General features: G+C 44.6%; 1 protein-coding gene across 1 annotated transcript in view; it reads right to left on the bottom strand.

Moving 5' to 3' along the window:
- The window catches only part of LOC307135119 (uncharacterized protein), a 46,565-nt gene extending 38,871 nt beyond the window's left edge, over positions 1-7,694 (bottom strand). The window contains exon 1 of the mRNA XM_079831310.1: positions 5,172-7,694. Within this exon, the coding sequence (XP_079687436.1) occupies positions 5,172-7,657 (2,486 nt within the window). The 5' untranslated portion in view covers positions 7,658-7,694. The remainder of the gene's footprint in view (positions 1-5,171) is intronic.
- Between the last annotated feature and the right edge of the window lie 15,231 nt (positions 7,695-22,925).

The raw sequence follows: 22,925 nt of genomic DNA, 5'->3' as shown, positions 1-22,925 counted from the left end.
AGTATATCCCGAGCCGGAACCCAGCACCTCTCCTCCGGACCGTAACCCTCCCAGTCCACTAAATACTGAAAACCTCTGCCCCTACGACGAGAATCTAGTAATCTCCTAACTGTATAGGCAGGAGCACCATCCACTAGACGAGGGGCGGGGGGTCTTGGGGCAGAGACAGGGGGATTGTTCCGAGCAAAAAATCACAGGTTTAACCCTGGATACATGAAAAACAGGGTGAACCCGACCAAGACTAGGAGGTAATTTAAGATTAACCGCTACCGGATTAATGACCTTAGATATATTGTATGGCCCAATGAATCGAGGAGCCAGCTTACGAGAAGGCTCACGGAGAGGCAGATCATTGTTGGAAAGCCATACCCTTTGTCCACACACATAACGGGGTGGAGGTCGCCGGTGATGGTCAGCCGCAGCTTTGGTTCGTCTGACGTTTTGTAATAAAAGTGTCTTAGCTCTCCTCCAAGTGCGTCTGCACCTGCGCACGAAAGCTAAAGCAGACGGAACCGCTGCGTCGGGCTCCTGTGATGGGAAAAGGGGAGGTTGATAACCGATAGACAATTCAAATGGAGACAAATTAGTAGATGCGACGGGAAGAGAATTATGAGAATACTCGACCCAAGGAAGCTGTTGGCACCAAGAGTTCGGATATTTAGACGACAGACAGCGAAGCGTTTGACCGAGATCCTGACTAGCCCGTTCGCATTGCCCGTTGGACTGTGGATGATAACCAGAAGACAGGCTGGCTGTAGCACCGATCTGTCTACAAAACTCCTGCCAAAACCGAGAGATGAACTGATGACCCCTATCTGAAACTACATTAGTCGGAATACTATGTAACCGAAAGACGTCATCAATCAAAACCTGAGCCATCTCCTTGGCAGAAGGAAGTTTGGGCAGGGGAATAAAATGAACCGCTTTAGAAAAACGATCCACCACAGTCAAAACGACAGTGTTACCATTAGAAGGGCTATATGAGACCAGGGGCGGGAGGGCACGGGCAAAGATTCAAGCAGTCCAGCGGGAGGTTGATTAGAAGCTTTATTACAAGCACAGACTGAACAGGCTAATACAAACTGTCTGACGTCCGAGGTCATGGAAGACCACCAAAAACGTTGACGGATGGCAGCCAACGTTCTCCGAATTCCCGGATGGCCGACAAACTTGGATTCGTGACCCCACCGGATGACATCGGAACGTTACCGCTCAGGAACCCATAGACGACCTGCCGGACACCTCTCCGGATCTTCCCCCCTCTCGGCCGGCCTCTCTCACCCGCTGTTCGATTCCCCACACGAGGGCACCGACCACTCTCCCCTTCCGGGAGAATGGTTTCGGTCCGCTCAGAACCGGAATCCTCGAACAGACGGGAGAGAGCGTCAGGTTTAGTGTTCTTAGACCCCGGCCGGTACGAGAGTGAGAAGTTAAAGCGTTCGAAGAAAAGTGCCCAGCAAGCCTGTCTAGATATTAACCTTCTGGCTGAACGGATATATTCCAAATTTTTATGATCCGTCCAGACCAGAAAGGGCTCCGAGGTTCCCTCCAACCAGTGACGCCAGTCACCCAGAGCGAGTCTTACCGCCAGCAGCTCCCAATTACCTGTCGTAATTTCGTTCCGCTGGGCTTAACCGATGAGAGAAAAAAGCGCACGGATGCACTCTCTCTTGTCAACAGAAGATTGCTGAGATAAAACGGCGCCTACCCCGACTTCAGATGCATCCACTTCCACTATAAATTGTTTAGCTGAATCAGGAATAGAAAGAACAGGCGCAGAGATGAAATGGGACTTTAATTCATCAAAGGCTTCCTGAGCTTCCTTATTCCAACAGAAACCCACTTTAGAGGAAGTGAGAGCGGTAAGAGGTTTAGAGATCTGGCCAAAATTTCTGATGAAACACAGATAAAAGTTGGCGAAACCCAGAAATCGCTGAAGCTCTTTACGAGTGTCGGGCACTGGCCATTCGGCGACCGCTTCAACTTTAGCGGGATCGGGGCGAATCTCTCCCTCGGCTATAACAAAACCCAGAAACGAAACCGACTCCCTGTGGAACTCGCACTTCTGCACCTTAACAAAGAGCTGATTCTCTAACAGCCGTTGTAAAACCCGGCGAACATGCTGGGTGTGTATCTGCATAGAGGGAGAAAAGATGAGAATGTCATCGAGATACACAAAGACAAACTTGTTAATCATGTCACCCAGCACTTCATTGACCATGGTTTGGAAGACAGCCGATGCGTTACAAAGACCGAACGGAAGAACGCAGTATTCCCAGTGCCCTGATGGTGTATTGAAAGCTGTCTTCCACTCATCGCCCTCCTTGATACGTACCAAGTGATAAGCGTTGCGCAGATCTAACTTGGTAAACACGTGTGCTCCCTGTAATAACTCGAACGTTGATGACATTAAAGGCAAGGGGTACTTATTCTTAACAGTAATGTCATTCAGCCCTCTATAATCAATGCACGGATGAAGAGACCCGTCTTTCTTCTTAACAAATAGAAATCCAGCGCCAGCTGGAGACGAGGAGCGGCGAATGAGACCGGCATTAAGAGATTCATTAATGTACTTATCCATAGCCTCTCTCTCAGGTTTAGATAGGGAAAATATGCGACCCTTAGGCGGAGAAGTGTCTGAGAGAAGTTTGATTTCGCAATCATACGACCGGTGAGGAGGTAGGGAAGTAGCTCGAGCTTTACTGAACACCCGACACAGATCAGAGTAACCCGCCGGAACTCCCGAGAGATCAACATCCGGAACCTGAAAAGTAGAACACACAACAGGAGAAGGAGCAGGACCGAGACATGAAACATGACACGAAGACTTCCACGATAACACAACCAATCATGCCCTAAAATGACCGGCGATTGAGAATGTTCTAATAAATAGAATTCGATCTCCTCACAATGATTGCCAGAAACAAACAAACTCACTGGGGGAGTGCGATGGGTGATAACAGCCATATGCTGTCCCTTTAAAGTCTAAGCGGAGAGAGAAGAAGACAGGGGAATAAAAGGAATATTCCACGATTCGGCCAAACCGGCATCCAGAAAACTCACCTCCACACCAGAGTCTAGCAACGCCTGTGAATGAAAAGACTGTTTATAGTTTATAATTACTAGGAGTGTGTACAGCTTACGGGAGACTTCAATGACGACACGCCCACCAAAACTCCCGAAGTCATCGGCGGGCAGTCTCTTTTCTCTTTTACCAGACATACAGCGGCGATATGCCCCGCCTTACCGCAATACAAGCACAAACCACAGGACAGACGACGATGTCTTTCAGTGGCGGTCAGACGGAGCTTGCCCAGTTGCATGGGTTCCTCCGTTTGGAGAGAAGATGCGGTGAATTCCTCCAGTTCAGAGACGGCGAAATGACGAAACGACCGGCGGATGTCACGTTGACGGTGGCGGGTCTCGATCCTCAACGCCAGGTCGATCGCCGTCTCTAGAGATGTCGGCGGATCTCGTGCAGCGATCTTATCTTGAATAGCAGGGTTGAGACCCTCGAGAAACTGAGCCTGTAATGCAGCGTCATTCCAGCCACTGGTGATGGCTAGCGTCTTGAACGCGATGGCATAATCCGTGACGGAAGAGGTCCGTTGCAGTAGCCTCACTAGCTCGGCTGCTGCCATGTCCCCACGAAGCGACCGATCAAATAAACTCAACATCTCCATCTCGAGAGCCTCAAACGAAGCCGTACACGGAGCCCTGGCTCCCCATACAGCCATTCCCCACTGTCTCGCCCTTCCGGTGAGAAGAGTCAATACATATGCCACCTTAGATGATGAAGCGGCGAAACGCCGTGGCTGAAGGGCAAAAACAAGGGAACACTGCTGCAAGAAAGCCCGGTTGAGACAGGTGCAGAAGGAGAAGGAAAACGCTCACCGACCTGGGAAACCATCTGGTCTACCCGGGTACTGAGCTCAGTAAATTGTTCGGACAGGACACGAAAATCTCTGGAAGCTTCACTCAACAGAGATGAATGCTGTTCCATGACCACTCCCTGCTGATGAAGTGCGGCGTACACCGAATCCGAACCCTCCGAACTCGCTGACTCCATTGTTGGTGTGCTCATTTTGTCACAAGGAGTCTCGGAGCAAAATGCAAGTACAAAATGTTTATTTAGAAGGAATCAAGAGAGGGTCAGATGAAGCACAAAAGTCACAGTCCACGGAACAGAGACCACATGCGGCGTCCCACAAAGTAATCCACTCCGGTCGGTCCTCACATGACAGATGACTGATGATATCGTCTGAACACTGGACAGAAGGCAAAACAACGCCCGACAGAAAAGGCAGCTCACCGGAACCAGGATGATACTGGATCTCGCCTAAAGACAAAGCGCACCAGTAATACCAGAAACACAGAGCACAGTTCACTCGGGGTCAAGTTCACATTCATCCACAGGCGTGTGAACTCTGGGCAATGACGAGCCTCCAGATGCCTGCGACCAAACCTGAAGAACTGAAGAGGAACAGAATAAGATCTACCGACTGGACTAGGACAGCGTGACTGAGACCAAGAACAATGAGCGCACAACGAGAGACAGGACAACGTGCTCTATAAAGAATATAGCTGATGAGACATGACAGGTGAACAATTACCAAAACAAGTCGGAGTAGCTAGTGAACCCGTGAGGAACCGCCACCAACAGGTAAGAAAATACATACACACACTAAATCACCCAGGAGTCCTGACAGCTGCCTACCAGCTGCAATCACCAATAACACTTTGTTCCATATATATGTTTTTCTATATCGTCATAAATATCATTATGGCAAATATTCTTGAAATATGGTGATATAAATGAGGCTATATCACCCACCCCTACCAACAGCGTCAACCAACCCCGTGATGTCACAGGTTATAGTTCTGCAAGATGGCGGCTCCTTTGCTACAAAAGCTCTAACAAAACATATTTTTTTCTTTTAAATGGTGACATTTATCGTGTTTGTCTATAAGTTTTGATTAGAGTGTAAATCCATTTCCTAAATAATGTTAACTTGACTGACTGCTTCATTTCCACATTAAAATAATGAGAAGGCACGTCATGAGCCCTTAAAGACTCTGAGCTTGTTATTCAGGAGAAAACCTCTCATTTAGCAAATGGTGCTGATTCATTATTAAACATGATTCTTCATTAGTGAATAATTCACACTCACAGAGCTTTTGTGCAGTTGCTCACAGCTGGTATCAGTCTTCTTCTGCACTCAGCTGATGTGTTGTATTTCCTGAGGTTCAGCTCATCCAGCGGCTCCTCTGAGATCTGAAGCATGTAGGCGATTGTTGAGCAGTGAGACGGAGAGAGTTCCTCCTCTGAGTGTTTGTCTGATTTCACAAACTCCTGAATCTCTCTGGACAGAGTCTGATCTTTCACTTCCAGCAGACAGAGGAACAGATTGATGGACTGATCAGCTGAGAGTTCATGCTCATCTTTGATCTTCTGTTGAATGTACTGTGTGATTTCTCTGGTTCTCTGTCTCCTGATGCTCTCTGTGCTTTTCTCTGTGTGTGTCAGTAGATCCTTTAAGAGTCTCTGATTGGACTCCAGAGAGATGCCCAGCAGAAACCGCAGGAACAGATCCAGCCGTCCATTCTCATTCCTGAGGGCTTTATCTACTGCTGATGTTAGTAGATCATACAGAGAGTCTTTACCTACTGCTGATGTTAGTAGATCACACAGAGAGTCTTTACCTACTGCTGATGTTAGTAGATCATACAGAGAGTCTTTACCTACTGCTGATGTTAGTAGATCACACAGAGAGTCTTTACCTACTGCTGATGTTAGTAGATCACACAGAGAGTCTTTACCTACTGCTGATGTAAGTAGATCACACAGAGAGTCTTTACCTACTGCTGATGTTAGTAGATCACACAGAGAGTCTTTACCTACTGCTGATGTAAGTAGATCACACAGAGAGTCTTTACCTACTGCTGATGTTAGTAGATCACACAGAGAGTCTTTATCTACTGCTGATGTTAGTAGATCATACAGAGAGTCTTTATCTACTCCTGATGTTAGTAGATCACACAGAGAGTCTTTATCTACTGCTGATGTTAGTAGATCACACAGAGAGTCTTTATCTACTGCTGATGTTAGTAGATCACACAGAGAGTCTTTATCTACTGCTGATGTTAGTAGATCATACAGAGAGTCTTTACCTACTGCTGATGTTAGTAGATCACACAGAGAGTATTTATCTACTGCTGATGTTAGTAGATCACACAGAGAGTCTTTATCTACTGCTGATGTTAGTAGATCACACAGAGAGTCTTTATCTACTGCTGATGTTAGTAGATCACACAGAGAGTCTTTATCAGGCCAGTAAGATCTGAATTCCTGCAGTAGTTTCTTGTTCTTGATCACATGAGAGTAAAACAGATAGAAAGCAGCGAGAAACTCCTGGACGCTCAGATGAATGAAGCTGTAGACTTTCCTCTGATGAATCACAGATTCCTCCTTAAAGATCTCAGTGCAGATCCCAGAATGCACTGCGGCGTCAGTGACGTCTATGCCGCTCTCCCTCAGGTCCTCCTCATAGAACATCACATTGCCCTTCATCAGCTGTTTGAAAGCCACTTCAGCAAGTTTCACAATCACTTCTCTGTTGGACGGCAGGAGTTTCTCTGGATCTCTCTCTTCATACTTCTGATTCCTCATGTTGATCTGAATCAGCAGCAAGTGGATGTACATTTCAGTCAGAGTTTGAGGGATTTCTGCACTGCAATCTTCTTCCAGGAGCTTCTGAAGCACAGTGGATGAGATCCAGCAGAAGACGGGTATGTGGCACATGATGTGGAGGCTTCTTGCTCTTCTGATGAGTGAGATGATTCTGCTGGCTTGATGCTCGTCCCTGATTCTCTTCCTGAAATATTCCTCCTTCTGAGGCTCATTGAATCCCTGAATCTCTGTCAGACGGTTGATGTATTCGGAGGGGATCTGATTGGCTGCTGCTGGTCTGGAGGTGATCCAGATGAGAGCCGAGGGAAGCATCTCTCCTTTCATGAGCTTTGACATCAACACATCCACTGATGAAGTCTCAGTCACACCAGAAACTTCCTTTGACATCAACACATCCACTGATGAAGTCTCAGTCACACCAGAAACTTCCTGAGCGTCTGAAAACCTCAGTGTGATTCTGCTTTCATCCAGACCATCAAAGATGAACACAACTTTACACTCCTCATAAATCCTTGAGTCCAGATCTTGAAGTTCAGGATGAAAGTCCAGCAGAAGTCTGTGAAGACTGTACTGATGATCTCGGATCAAGTTCAGCTCTCGAAATGGAAGCACAAACATGAAATCTACATCCTGATTGGCTCTTCCCTCGGCCCAGTCCAGAATGAACTTCTGCACAGAGACGGTTTTTCCGATTCCAGCGATGCCTTTAGTAAGAACAGTCTTGATCTGCTCTTTCTCCTCACGTCCTGGTTCAGGTGAGGCTGTAAAGATGTCATTGCAGTAGATTGGAGTGTCTTCTGAGTGTTGTGTTCTGGCTGTTTTCTCCATCTGTAAAACCTCATGTTCTTCATTCACTCCTCCTCTCTCTCCCTCTATGATGTAGAGCTGTGTGTAGATCCTGTTCAGGAGGGCTTCATTCTCCTGGAGTTTCATTCCCTCAAATAATCTCTCATACTTGTTCTTCATGCTGGTTTTGTGTCGGTCTTTGACTCTCTGGAGTTTTTTGTCTCTGGAAAAAAAAAATAACAGAACAGGTTAAAAATTATGTAAAATAAAGGATTTAAATAAATAAAATGTAAACTTAAATTATACAGTAAATCAAAACAGATCAATCTGGTATTTTCTGTATAATTAATGCATTCATGTCAGCTTCAGTTGAACACTTTTCACAATGCAAATTGATCCAGAGCAGCTTCACAGAAAACAGAGAAGTAGAAAAACACAGAGAAAAGGAAAAGCGTGTCTTTCAATCCTCCAGCGAGCAGCTCAAGGTGACAGAGACCAGGAACAAACTCACTAAGAGCTTTAAGAGATGATGAAGAAACCCAAACCTCATCCTTCATCTGACACCAGAGATTCTGTCAGACAATAAGTGTCTTATATCTGGACATTGGGGTCAAAGTTCATCACTGAATGTTTGTCCACAGATTTGAGGTGAAATCAGAAATAAAAACCGAACTCATCTCTGTGTGTTCAGTGTTTCTGAGTCTCATATTAAATGTTGTCTCTAAGTTACACTAGAGCAGTTAAAGGGATAAAGGGACCCGTTAAATTCAGCCAAACATGAGAATCCCGTCATTATTTAATCAACCTGATGTTGTTCTAATGGCTTATGATCTTCTTTCTTCTTCAGGCCACAAAAGGAGAAATGTTGATAAATGTCCTGCTCGTGTTTGTCTGTGTAATGGCAGTAAATACTGACCGGCTTCAAGCTTTAAAGATTCACAGAATGATCCCATCATTCAGTCAGTGTGGAGAATGCTCACAGCCATTGGAATAACAGGGAAGGAGAGGAAGGCAGCAGCTCGCAGGATGGGGGAGGCAGCGGAAAGAGCCTCTTGCTGGTTATGGAGCAAGAGGGAGGAGTTGAGCTGGGAGCCAGGAGGGGAAGATGGGCAGTGACTTGGCCACCACTGCCGACCCACCATCGGGAGGGTGTTGCGGATAAGGGTCGAAACACCCAATAAACGATGGGTACCACCTGATGACATCAACCCCTCCTGACCAAGGCCACATTCACTTAAGGTGAACGAATGGGAGAAGCATTTTCGAATGTATTTGTAATCTAGAAACTCTGGGTAACCAGTGACTTCCAGGAAAGTCTGGGTGGCAACCGAGGAAGTTTGGTGACGCTGGAAAGACAGCTGACCTCCAGGAAAGACTGGCGTGGGTGTATGAGGCTAGCAACCTCATCCACAGCACTCGCAAGAGGGCACCAACTCAAGCTACAGAAAGTAATACAGAGCAATACCCCCAGAGTCTCCCGAGGGGGGGGGGGGGGGGTGAGAGACTCGTTAGGACAGATATAACGGTAACGGCCAGGAATGAAATATGGACACAGAGACGGCTCACCCAAACAACTTTAACCGGGAGGGCATTGGAAGTAAAGTGTCATTGCGGAAAGACCTGCAAGAATAGAAGAGGGCTTAAGATACACCAAAGCCGAACCAACTGTGGAAAAGAGGGGTCACAGGAGCAGCGCACAGCGGTAGCACCTGGTGAGACGCAGGAGAGCTCCAGGCAGGAAGCACCCCACAGTACTGGAGATCTCTCAGCACCTGTGTCACCTCAAGACCTCAGGAGGGACCCACCCAATGCCACCCCAGGGAGCCAACCCCATCCTGCGAGGGAACAGATCAAATGGCCCAAGATGAGCGATAACAAAAAGTGGTACCAACTAGACCAAGATCTCGACAAAGTGCTAGAAGCCACACTAGCAGGGACGGCCGAGCAGAAAGTCAATACTCTCACAACAATAACCTATAACCTGGCAAAGGAGCGTTTTGGAATTCAGGAGAAGAAAATCAACATCAAGTCTGCACAGCAGCCAAACAGAAGAGAGAGGGAAATTCATCGATTAAGGGGAGAAATCAAGAATCTCACCAGGCAGTTCAAAAGAGCCCTTGCTGATGAAAGGGAAGGCATCAAGGACCTGACAAGTCAACTCTGGGAGCGCCTTTGCAGACTCCGAAAAGCAGAAAGAACTCGGCAGAAGAGGAAGGATAGGGAGAACAAAAGATCTCAGTTCACCAAAGACCCCTTCCGATTCACCAGAACACTGTTGGGTGAAGCAAAATCTGGAAGGCTGACCAGCCCCAGAGGAGATGTGGAGGCGTTCTTGAGGGAGACCCACAATGACACCTCCAGAAACCAGGCCCTGGACGCCAACCCAAACATCAGCAGTATAAAGACCCCGGAAAAAGAGCTCAACATCAGTGAACCATCCTGGAGGGAAGTCCAAGAGGTGGTGAAGAAGGCCAGAACAGGGTCTGCCCCCGGCCCAAGCTGTATACCTTACAAGGTATATAAGAAATGCCCAATGCTTCTCCGGAGGCTGTGGAAGCTGTTCCGGAGGATCTGGAGAAAAGGTACCATTCCATCAGGCTGGAAGAAGGCAGAGGGCTGTTTCGTGCCAAAGGAAGAGAACTCCTCAACCACTGACCAATTCAGAACAATCTCACTGCTAAGTGTAGAAGGCAAGATCTTCTTTTCTGTACTGGCTAAGAGGATGACCTCGTACATGACAGAGAATGGATACATCAACACTGCCATCCAAAAAGGTGGAATTCCAGGCTTCTCTGGATGCCTGGAACATACCGGAGTTCTCAGTCAGATGATCCGTGAGGCCAAAGCCAGTAAGGGCAACCTGACTGTTGTCTGGTTGGATTTGGCCAATGCCTATGGATCAATCCCTCACACCCTCATCCATGCAGCACTAGACCACTACCACATCCCGCAGCACATCAAAAGAATGATCACCAGCTACTTTGGTGGAATCCAGCTACGATTCAAGGCGGCTAATTTTACAACTCAGTGGCAAAGCCTGGAAAAAGGTATCGTAACTGGCTGCACAATCTCCCCTATTCTCTTCGTCATGGGAATGAACCTTCTAATAACAGCTGCGGCGAAGGAAGCACGGGGTCCAAAAATGGAGTCAGGCATCCAACAACCCCCAATAAGAGGTTACATGGACGACCTTACCGTGACGACCACAACCCATGTGGAGGCAAGGTGGGTGCTAACTGTCCTGGGCCACATGGCAACGTGGGCCAGAATGAAGTTTAAACCAAAGAAATCAAGGAATTTGGTGATCAGGGACGGGAAGTTGACCAACAGGTTTAAGATGCATGTGCAAGGGGAAGTGATTCCATCAATAGAGGAGAATCCAATCAAGTGTCTCGGAAAGTGGTTCGATGACTCACTTACTGATAGGAATAACATTGCCAGTACGGAAAAGCAGATGGAGGAATGGCTGAGGAGGATCGAAAAATCAGGGCTCCCTGGGAAGTTTAAAGCTTGGCTCTATCAACACGGACTGTTGCCAAGACTCATGTGGTTGCTGACTGTGTATGAGGTCCCGATGACATGCGTTGAAGGAGTGGAGAGGAAGATCAATAAGTACCTCCGAAAGTGGTTAGGAATCCCTCCAAGCTTCACTTCAGTAGGCCTCTACATAAGATCAGGGCAGCTCCAACTTCCTCTGTCATCCGTAGTTGAGGAATTCAAAGTTGCAAAGTGCAGAGTCGTAATGACATATAGAGACTCACAGGATGAACAAGTCAGACATGCAGGCGTCATCACAAGATCAGGTCGCAAGTGGGCAGTGGATTCATCTGTTGCACAAGCTGAGAGCATGCTGAAGCTACGTGATGTCATCGGAGCACCATGCTCAGGAAGACAGGGTCTTGGAACCTCACATTTTCAACAGTGGAGGAAGGCAGGAACCAGTGAAAGAAGAGCCATGATTCAAGAGGAGGTTCGGAACCTGGAAGAGGAAGGACGAAGATCAAGGGCAGTGGACCTAGCTTCTCAGGGGGCCTGGACCAGATGGGATCTTCCCAAGAGGAAGATTACCTGGGCAGACCTATGGAGACTGGAGCCGTTCCGCATCTCCTTCCTGCTGAGGTCAGTGTATGACACACTCCCAACCCCAACAAACTTGCACAAGTGGGGCATGAGAGAGGACCCATTGTGCAAGCTTTGTGGGGAGAGAGGCACCATGGCACACATCCTGGCCGGGTGTAAAAAAGCACTCACTCAGGGAAGGTACAGGTGGCGCAACGATAGGGTGCTCATGACACTCGCTAGCACCTTAGAGCAGGAGAGGAAAAAGAGACGCCAGCCTCTTCGGAAAACAACTTCGATCCAGTTTGTAAGGGAGGGGGAAATTCCACCAACCACAGCAACAACAAGAACCAGTCTGCTACAAAAGGCCCAATCATGGGAAATGAAGGTCGACCTGAGAGGAAGGCTGCAATTCCCCAGTTTGTCCAGACAACCCTGAGGCCGGATGTGGTACTGTGGTCTGAAGAGGGAAAAAAGATCATCCTCATAGAACTTACAGTCCCATGGGAAGAGGGGTGTGAACAGGCCTTTGAAAGAAAGAGTGCCAAATATCAAGACCTGCTGCACGACTGCAGGGGAAAAGGATGGCAGGCCTGGCTTTTCCCGGCCGAGGTCGGCTGTAGAGGATTCCCTGCTCAGTCAGTGTGGAGAATGCTCACAGCCATTGGAATAACAGGGAAGGAGAGGAAGGCAGCAGCTCGCAGGATGGGGGAGGCAGCGGAAAGAGCCTCTTGCTGGTTATGGAGCAAGAGGGAGGAGTTGAGCTGGAAGCCAGGAGGGGAAGATGGGCAGTGACTTGGCCACCACTGCTGACCCACCATCGGGAGGGTGTTGCGGATAAGGGTCGAAACACCCAATGAACGATGGGTACCGCCTGATGACATCAACCCCTCCTGGCCAAGGCTATATTCACTTAAGGTGAACGAATGGGAGAAGCATTTTCGAATGTATTTGTAACCATCAGACTCGAGCTCTATAATCAAAGTGTTCTGAGGGGATATGAGAGTTTGGTTAAAAAAAAAAATGTCCTGACCTTCTCTGTTGGTCTGCAGGGAGGCAGGAAAAGCACACAAGCACATCATTTAGAGAAATCAAGATGAATTAACACACACACACACACACACACGTCTAAAACCCTTAAAGTGTGAGTTCTTTCTTCTCTGAGGTGAAGATCTCCAGAACGGTTGTCAGATGACAGTCCATTAACACCAGAACTCCACAGAGATATTCACCTCAGAGATCAGCATTCTGGGATACTTTGCAGTTTTTTTATATTTTCTTTCAATACTTTTGCAATTTGCAAGTTCTGTCTGCAGTTTAATTTATTATATTGTCTCTAATACTAGATCATATCTCACCTCTTCGTAGACACACAGCTGGGGTCAGAGGTCACTGCTTCGCTGAATTTAGGAGAATGATGCATGGATCGGTCAATCTTCAGAGACACACAGCTGGGGTCAGAGGTCACTGCATCACTGAATTTAAGAGGAGGACCCATGGATCGGTCACTCTTCATAGACACACAGCTGGGGTCAGAGGTCACTGCTTCACTGAATTTAGGAGGAGGACCCATGGATCGGTCACTCTTCATAGACACACAGCTGGGGTCAGAGGTCACTGCATCACTGAATTTAAGAGGAGGACCCATGGATCGGTCACTCTTCATAGACACACAGCTGGGGTCAGAGGTCACTGCATCACTGAATTTAAGAGGAGGATCCATGGATCGGTCACTCCTCACAGACACACAGCTGGGGTCAGAGGTCACTGCTTCACTGAATTTAAGAGGAGGACCCATGGATCGGTCACTCCTCACTGACACACAGCTGGGGTCAGAGGTCACACAGCTGGGTTCTGCAGATGAAGATCTCTCTGTGCTCCCTCTGTTCTCCATAATGACAAACTGACCTCAGACCTGCACACAGAGAACAAATCACACATTATATATACAATATATTACATTATTGAATACTTTAAAAATGCAGAGAATTGATGAATAATTATGATGAGTAAGATGATAAATAATTACCTCTACACTTCAATCACAGTCATAAGGGCCCTATCATACACCCGGTGCAAGTGTAAAAATGTTTTGCTAGTTTCAGTGCGACGCACCCATGGGCGTCTGGTCTGAACACCAGGTTCAACATGTGTTCAGGTGTTGCTATTGTGAGGAACTGAAAACCACTGACCATTGACCAACACACACCGGCTCTAAAGTCAATAGTGCAGTATTTGTGTGTTATTTAAAGAGTGTGTTAGTGATATCAGCCTATAGGAGGAGCACAACACACATACACTGATTATTACACACACACACACACACACACACACTCTCTGATTATTACACACACACACACACACACACACTGATTATTACACACACACAAACACACATACACACACTCTGATTATTACACACACACACACACTCTGATTATTACACACACACACACACACACACACACACACACACTCTGATTATTACACACACAGGGACATGCAGCACACACACACACACACACACACACACTCTGATTATTACACACACAGGGACACGCAGCACACACACACTGTAACGGTGGTGACCCCCAAAACAACAAGTCACTATTCAGTGTTCAATAAATTGTTGTTGTTGTTTTTTTAATCAAACTTGTTCGGGCGCCTGGCAGGTATAGGCCTGCCAACAAAACAAAAAAAAACCCCAGGATAGTTTTCAATAACCACCCGTTACATTCAATAAACTCAAAATGATCAGTTTTTAGTTTTGGCAAGTTTTTACTCAAATGGGTTTACACAAAACACCCACCAAAATAAGAAAAACCATCAAACTTAGTTTTATAAATAGGAACAATACAGTCACACAAAAATAATTAAGTCATACGGAACAAACAAAACAAAACAAAAAAACAGAGGAACAATTTCAGACCCCCACTACTTATTATCCTTGTTCGTGGTTTGTATTTACATCCGTGCCAATACGTCACAGTTCATTAATGGTAGATTCACATGTCCGTTTTAAACCCAAATTTGTCCATGAGGAAGAAAAAACACTAATGCATAAGTAGTTTGTAGAAGGGGAATAAAATCAACAAAACAAAATAAATATCAACAATAGACTCGATCAGTCTGTATGCGTTTGTGTATGTGTGCATGTATTTGTGTGCGTGGGTGTGTGTGTCGGAGAGAGAGCGCGTATGTGCTTGATGATTTGGGGAAGTGAATGGATTTGCGTCACTGACCAAGTGCAGCTGATCACAGGGCTATTGAAGAGTGTCTAGGGACCGTAGTGGACTCAACGATGATCCTGGATTACGACCAGCTTTCCCCTTTGAAAGGCTTAGCGATGCTTCTACGTGAAGGTACCTTTGCGCCAGTTCACAAGCTCGGTCTAGCAGATCTGGAAACGTCAGGCCGACAGGAACACGAGCCACACTCCCCAGGATACCGCACTCGACTCCTCTCCCACCACTCTCAACTCAACTGTGTTTACTTGTGACGTCTCTCTCCCCCTTCCGGTGTGTGCGCTTCACCCTTATATTCACTTCCCTCATTAACGGACATGCACACCTCCCTTTTACCTTTCGTGCAATGAAAGTGAACGTCAACAAATGGCATCCGGATTTTTCCGTTCTGCCACAACACACACACACACACACACACACACACACAAACACAAACACACACATCAAATATTAAGATAAAAGGATTCCTCTCTGGAGAAGCGTTCAGTCTCTCCTCATGTAAATAGTAAATCCTCTCATGGCACAACTGGCTTTTAAAGGGAAAGGGAGATGAGACTCTGAGTGGTTTATTGCTCGCCCAAAACATACCCATGACTCATTAGGAGACGAGGCACAACCCTTTTGGACCATGTGCCTGCCTCGCCGTTTGTTTCGTTGTTAAACTAGCAAAAGTGGATTCAGACACGCCCTGAGAGGGTGGCTCCTGTTCTCAAAACTCCACACATAAAACCACAAAACACACACATCTCTTGAAAAAGCAAACACTTCATTCAAAATTATGCCTGTGATCAAAGCTGAATTTATCCTCATTTCTCCAGTCTTCAGTGTCACATGACCCTTCACTAATCATTCTCATATGAGGATCTGATGATCAACACACATTTATGATGATCGGTATGATCAGTGCTAAAAACAGATCATTTTCAATTTTTGATTAATAGAAATGGACGAGACGACAGACTGCCCCTAAACCTACCCATCAAACACACACACACACACACACACACACACACACACACACACACACACACACACACACACACACACACACACACACACACACACACACACACACACACACTGCCCCTGCCCCTAAACCTACCCATCACACACACACACACACACACACACTGCCCCTGCCCCTAAACCTACCCATCACAGGAGACATTCTGCATTTTTACATTTTCAAAAAACATCACTTAGTCTGATTTATAAGATGTTTTCCTCATGGGGACCAAAAAATGTCCCCACAAGGACAAGGATTTCGGATATTGCCATCTTTGTGGGGACATTGTTGTCCCCATAATGTAGGGTTTACCAGGCTACACACACACACACACACACACACACACACACACATACACACACACACACACACACACACATACACACACACACACACACACACACACACACACACACACACACACACACACACACACACACACACACACACACACACTCTCTCCAGTGTAGATCAGCTGTTCTCACACACACACACACACTCCAGTGTAGATCAGCTGTTCACACACACACACACACACACACACACACACACGTTTGTTTTTGTAAAATGTGAGGACATTCCATAGGCGTAATGGTTTTTATACCGTACAAACCGTATTTTCTATCCCCTTACACTGCCCCTGCCCCTAAACCTACCCATCACACACACCCACACACACACACACACACACACACACACACACACACTCCAGTGTAGATCAGCTGTTCACACACACACACACACACATACACACACACACACACACACACACACACACACACACACACACTGCCCCTGCCCCTAAACCTAACCCTCACAGGAGACTGTGCAGTTCACTTTCTGTGAAAAAAACCTCATTCTGTGTGATTTATAAGCATTTTGAAAAGTAAGGACATGGGGAACGTCCTCATATTTCACCCTCTTTTTGTAATACCTATGTCATTATACACATTTGTGTCCTGATATTTCACGAAAACATGCCCACACACACACACACACACACACACACACACACACACACACACACACACACACACACACACATATATAGTAAAGTGTGATTTATTCCTGTGATCAAAGCTGAATTTATCATCATGACTCCAGTCTTCAGTGTCACATGACCCTTCACTAATCATTCTCATATGAGGATCTGATGATCAACACACATTTATGATTATTATCAGTGTTGAACACAGATCATGTTCAGGATTCTGTGATGAATAGAAAGTTCAGTAAACAGCATTTATTAAATAGAAATCTTTTGTAACTATAAATGTCTTCACAGTCACTTTTGATAACTGTATTGCATCCTTGATGAATAAATAAAAGTATTAATTTCTCTTTTTTTTAATTCTTACCACAAATATTTGAATGATATCTTATTTTCATTGTTTTTCATATTATCATGAAGAGTTTTTACTGTAATTTGATTCCTTTTCAACAGGAACTTTCATTTAGGGGAACTCGATGAAAGCGCTGAATCCACAAATAGAGGAGCTTTGTGGAGCTTCTCTCTTTTCTTGCTGAAAACAACACAGACTTACTTTACCACTTGTCCACTAACAAAGTGTTTTGTGTGACGTCAGGCAAAATACAAAAGGACCGGATTAGGCTATTGCTGAAGTGATGTGAGCAGAGATAAAGAGGGAGATTAATAAAGCATGTTTGTCTCTGTTATGTTGGACGAGAGACAGACGAGAGTAAAGCAGCTCAGCTCGCTCTGGTCCTGCATTATGAGACGGACACAGGTGTCCAGAAGCCGCTCGTCAGAGGTCAAGAGGTCACTAGTGGCAAGCGAGCCGATGACTGCTGCTCTTATTGTCCGTTTCTTGGAGGAATATGAATGTCTAGATAAAGTTGTGGTGTTCTGATGGCGCAGCGGTCATGTCATCTGGACTAAATGAGGTGCAGGCTAAAGTTAAGGAGAGCGCACCTAGGGCCTTATTCATACACTGCACATCCACTGGATTAAGTACCGACTCAAGGGCCCTCAAAGCTTAAACAATACAAGATGGACACAACTACTGGACACAACTGGCCAGCGGCGTCTTCTTCGTGTGCAGGACACATTGAGATTGGTCAGTCTTTGAGAAGAGCTGCCCTAAAGGAGCCGTTTGACCACATACTGGAACATCATGATGAGTGTGACGAGCACTGGTGGATTTAATGACGTCTGGATGATTTTGAGTTTGGTTTCTTGACACATTTAATGGGATTTTTGAGTATTCAGATGTAGTGGTAAACCAATATAGTGCCACAGCCTATATATCAGCCAATTTTTTGCATTGTCCGATACGTTTTTCTGATTGGCCAATGTGGTAGAAGCGGGACTTTTATTCAAACGGGTGGCTCTGAAAACGCCTGATCACACAGCGCTCACATTCTTCTCTGTCTTCATTAGTTTACGGCCTCTGTTAAACACTCATATCTAATACGTTATTATATAGACCTATTAAACTAAGAAAGTAAACAGTTTGCACAAAAGTTGCGTTACTCGATGCTTGCGCATTGTCTGTGTGAGTAACTTAGGCTACATATAAATATTGTCAACCAAAGTAGCTCCAAACAAAGCCACACCGGAGAATATGTTTCTTTAATGAAAAACTCATTGTCTTAATAAATTAATGATTTAATTACCTATTTATTCATAAAGACAGTCACATTTGCTTTGTTTTTGAATGAATGTTTTAATGTGTCACTCATTTAAGACAGTGTGCACCACCTACTGGCGGTCTTTGCTTTAAATGTATTGCATTTTGTCTAACATTTCATATTTCTACATTTAAAATGTCATCTTAAAAACATTAATCTTATAACATTCTTTGTATAACATTCTTGTCTGTCATGAGTCTCCAAGCAACCAGGCGCTTGTTTCAGTTTGTGTCCCGAACGATTTTAAAGTCTGGTAGTGTATGATGCTCAGCTTTTCTCTGTAACCATTTACAAAGTCGGCAAGTGTTTGATGCCTAGTGTTTTAAAAATCTGTTCAGATTTGAAAAGTTGTGTAGTGTATTCCAGCCTTTAGTCGCATCACATCGGTTAAAGGAAACGCTGTCATTTCACAATAGTTTTTTATCGACATTTAGAAAATATCTCAAAAAAATTTCACAAATCTGTAATGGGAACACGGCGAGTGACTGAGCTTGTTTTTTAGAGGGTTTTTTTCGTTCTAGTTGTGAACAATTGTTAGGTAGAGTGTGTGTTTTATGGTATTGTTTGGTATGGTATTTTTCTTGATACACTACGGTAAACGTCTATAATGTCTCTTCGGGGTGGGGTTAGGGGAGCCCGTATACAAGGTACATAGAAAGTATTCAGTGACAAAAACACTTCTAAAGGCATTGCTTTTTCACATTTTCACCCACAAATTCCCAACCCAACATAACCCCAACTGCTAGGAAAAATAATAATATAAATAATAATTGACACTAACAAAAAATAAATAAATGGATAATAATAAAAAATAAAAGTAAATAAATAAATATAAATAAAGGGTAAAAGAATAATCCGCACAATTAATTTTGCATATGGGCCCGAGACTGACTTGCTACACCATTGTACAGAAGAATAGCCTCCCACAATTCCTCTGTTCAACTTCGTCAGAGGTCAAGAGGTCACTAGTGGCAAGCGAGCCGATGACTGCTGCTCTTATTGTCCGTTTCTTGGAGGAATATGAATGTCTAGATAAAGTTGTGGTGTTCTGATGGCGCAGCGGTCATGTCATCTGGACTAAATGAGGTGCAGGCTAAAGTTAAGGAGAGCGCACCTATGGCCTTATTCATACACTGCACATCCACTGGATTAAGTACCGACTCAAGGGCCCTCAAAGCTTAAACAATACAAGATGGACACAACTACTGGACACAACTGGCCAGCGGCGTCTTCTTCGTGTGCAGGACACATTGAGATTGGTCAGTCTTTGAGAAGAGCTGCCCTAAAGGAGCCGTTTGACCACATACTGGAACATCATGATGAGTGTGACGAGCACTGGTGGATTTAATGACGTCTGGATGATTTTGAGTTTGGTTTCTTGACACATTTAATGAGATTTTTGAGTATTCAGATGTAGTGGTAAACCAATATAGTGCCACAGCCTATATATCAGCCAATTTTTTGCATTGTCCGATACGTTTTTCTGATTGGCCAATGTGGTAGAAGCGGGACTTTTATTCAAACGGGTGGCTCTGAAAACGTCATCTTAAAATGTCATCTTAAAAACATTAATCTTATAACATTCTTTGTATAACATTCTTGTCTGTCATGAGTCTCCAAGCAACCAGGCGCTTGTTTCAGTTTGTGTCCCGAACGATTTTAAAGTCTGGTAGTGTATGATGCTCAGCTTTTCTCTGTAACCATTTACAAAGTCGGCAAGTGTTTGATGCCTAGTGTTTTAAAAATCTGTTCAGATTTGAAAAGTTGTGTAGTGTATTCCAGCCTTTAGTCGCATCACATCGGTTAAAGGAAACGCTGTCATTTCACAATAGTTTTTTATCGACATTTAGAAAATATCTCAAAAAAATTTCACAAATCTGTAATGGGAACACGGCGAGTGACTGAGCTTGTTTTTTAGAGGGTTTTTTTCGTTCTAGTTGTGAACAATTGTTAGGTAGAGTGTGTGTTTTATGGTATTGTTTGGTATGGTATTTTTCTTGATACACTACGGTAAACGTCTATAATGTCTCTTCGGGGTGGGGTTAGGGGAGCCCGTATACAAGGTACATAGAAAGTATTCAGTGACAAAAACACTTCTAAAGGCATTGCTTTTTCACATTTTCACCCACAAATTCCCAACCCAACATAACCCCAACTGCTAGGAAAAATAATAATATAAATAATAATTGACACTAACAAAAAATAAATAAATGGATAATAATAAAAAATAAAAGTAAATAAATAAATATAAATAAAGGGTAAAAGAATAATCCGCACAATTAATTTTGCATATGGGCCCGAGACTGACTTGCTACACCATTGTACAGAAGAATAGCCTCCCACAATTCCTCTGTTCAACTTGGCTTAAGACATCGATAGTCGCAGACCTATATTAGCCACAACAAATAATTGGGAATAACATGCCTTACCGTAACACAGAATCAACCACAGAGGTCAGGGGTCAGCTTCCTTTGCTGTTCATCCAGGAATCCAAGAAGCGGATATTCGTTTATATTTTTTCCACGAATCTTTGCTTTAACATGTACTAAACATGAGTGGAATTTGCACCGCAGCACTACCACACCTTGATGCTCATGACAAGAACCACACGTATTATCTTTATTGAAGTTGTAAGGAACGTAGGGCTGAAACGATTCCTCGAGTTACTCGATTAACTCGATTACAAAAATTCCTAGAGGCAAAAATTCTGCCTCGAAGCCTCGTTAAATTCCTATGACGCGCACTATACGCGCAGGGATCTGATTCACACGGACCGCTGTTCAATGTTCCGGAAGCTCACCATAGCACGTGATACATTTTGAATTTAGTTTAGATTCTAGATGACCAGAATCACTATAGTAACTGCATGTTTTACACAGTTTATGTAAGTTGATTACCGTTCTTATAGCTGCCACACACACACACACACACACACACACGCAGCGCGCGCAAGCCCCGAAGCCAGATCGCTTTCACTTTCGTCCTCATAAAGTTTGTCAAGTAAATGCTTTTAAAGCCTTGCCAGTTTGAACATTGAAGCGATTGTGCACTATTCAAAAACAACAATACGGAAAACGTATCCGTTCAGTGCTCAGCTTTTTTCTGTGACACGGAGAGTTGAGCCGTGTCGCGTCTTTGCCCTGAAGGCAGACCTCTTTTCGCGTGAAGATCGCGCGCGGAGAGCTGCGCAGAAACGCAGTGTCAACGCCGTCCTGTGACTAAAGTAAAGTCACTAAAGTAGCTTAGAAACTCAACTCAACCGTTAAAGGCATACATTTGAATACCTTTGAAGTAATTACAAACCACAGCTTCATAATGAATAGAGACGGAATGAGTAATTCACACACACAATCACTCTCTCATTAATGCATCCAAATAAATGTAATGTAGGTCTACTACTGTGTTAATGTATCTGTATCTGATGTACAACAAACATAAATCTGCCCCACAGACATCAATAACTGCTGAAAGTGAACCGTTTCCTTCAAGTATTTTAAAATCACAAAGAAATGCACTTTTTGCATTTGTTGGAAAAATTCCAACTTTAATAGTAGAATATCAGTAACACACACACACACACACACACACACACACACACACACCCACACACACACACGCATGCACCCTCCTCTCTCTCGCGCCAGTCGGACCAATCGTGGCAATGCATCACATATGCTTAAACTTTTATAGCCACGCAACAATAATTTCAGCATTCACTGTATACACCGGACGCGATGTTGTGACGCGATTTTTCGAACGGATGCTTCACCTAAAATACACCACTATGCAAGTGATGCAAGCCAATTAATGTATGTATTTCTGCTGTACCAAACTGCAATGAAGCCTCACGAACACGCGCACACACACACACACACACACAGGTTGCTAGGTTACCATAGCAAATAGGCTCACCCCAGATATGATATATTATTTGTTAGTAGCCTAATGGTAAATGCTGCAGGTGTAGAAATCTACATTAAAGATATTTACTTAGATGTCAGGGCTAGATTACAGCATGAAACCTGTTGTGCATATTAATAAATTCAATTGCTTTTCCTCTTCATTTTCGTTATGCATTATTTGTTTTGGTTGTTTAAAAACACATACATTTTTTTATCCGATTAATCGATCGATTAAGTGCTAGATTAATCGATTACAGAAAGAATCGATAGCTGCAGCCCTAAAGGAGCGGTTTTACTGCTAAGAAAAAACCTGAGATCCAACCCCCTACAATAGAGCAATAAAACACACTAATCTGAAGAGAAGATCTCACAGAAAGACTCTGGACATTGCCCTGTCCAAAACTCCCCCTCTCCCTCGCCCCACTCCCTTCTCCCTGACTCCAGTCACAGAATGTAAAGAGACCACAGAGAATGTATCTTGTCAATCTATTGTTCTTCCCCTTTCATGTTTGGTATTTTTTAAAATGTTCTCAACTTCACTGTAGTCACTGATAGGATGAGAAAGATTGAAACGTGTGAGAATT

The sequence above is a fragment of the Gobio gobio genome, assembly GCF_949357685.1.
Source record: "Gobio gobio genome assembly, chromosome: 12".
In the NCBI taxonomy this organism is placed as follows: domain Eukaryota; kingdom Metazoa; phylum Chordata; class Actinopteri; order Cypriniformes; family Gobionidae; genus Gobio; species Gobio gobio.
The sequence above is the reverse complement of the archived record's forward strand: the minus strand, read 5'-3'. Positions and strand labels throughout refer to the sequence as shown.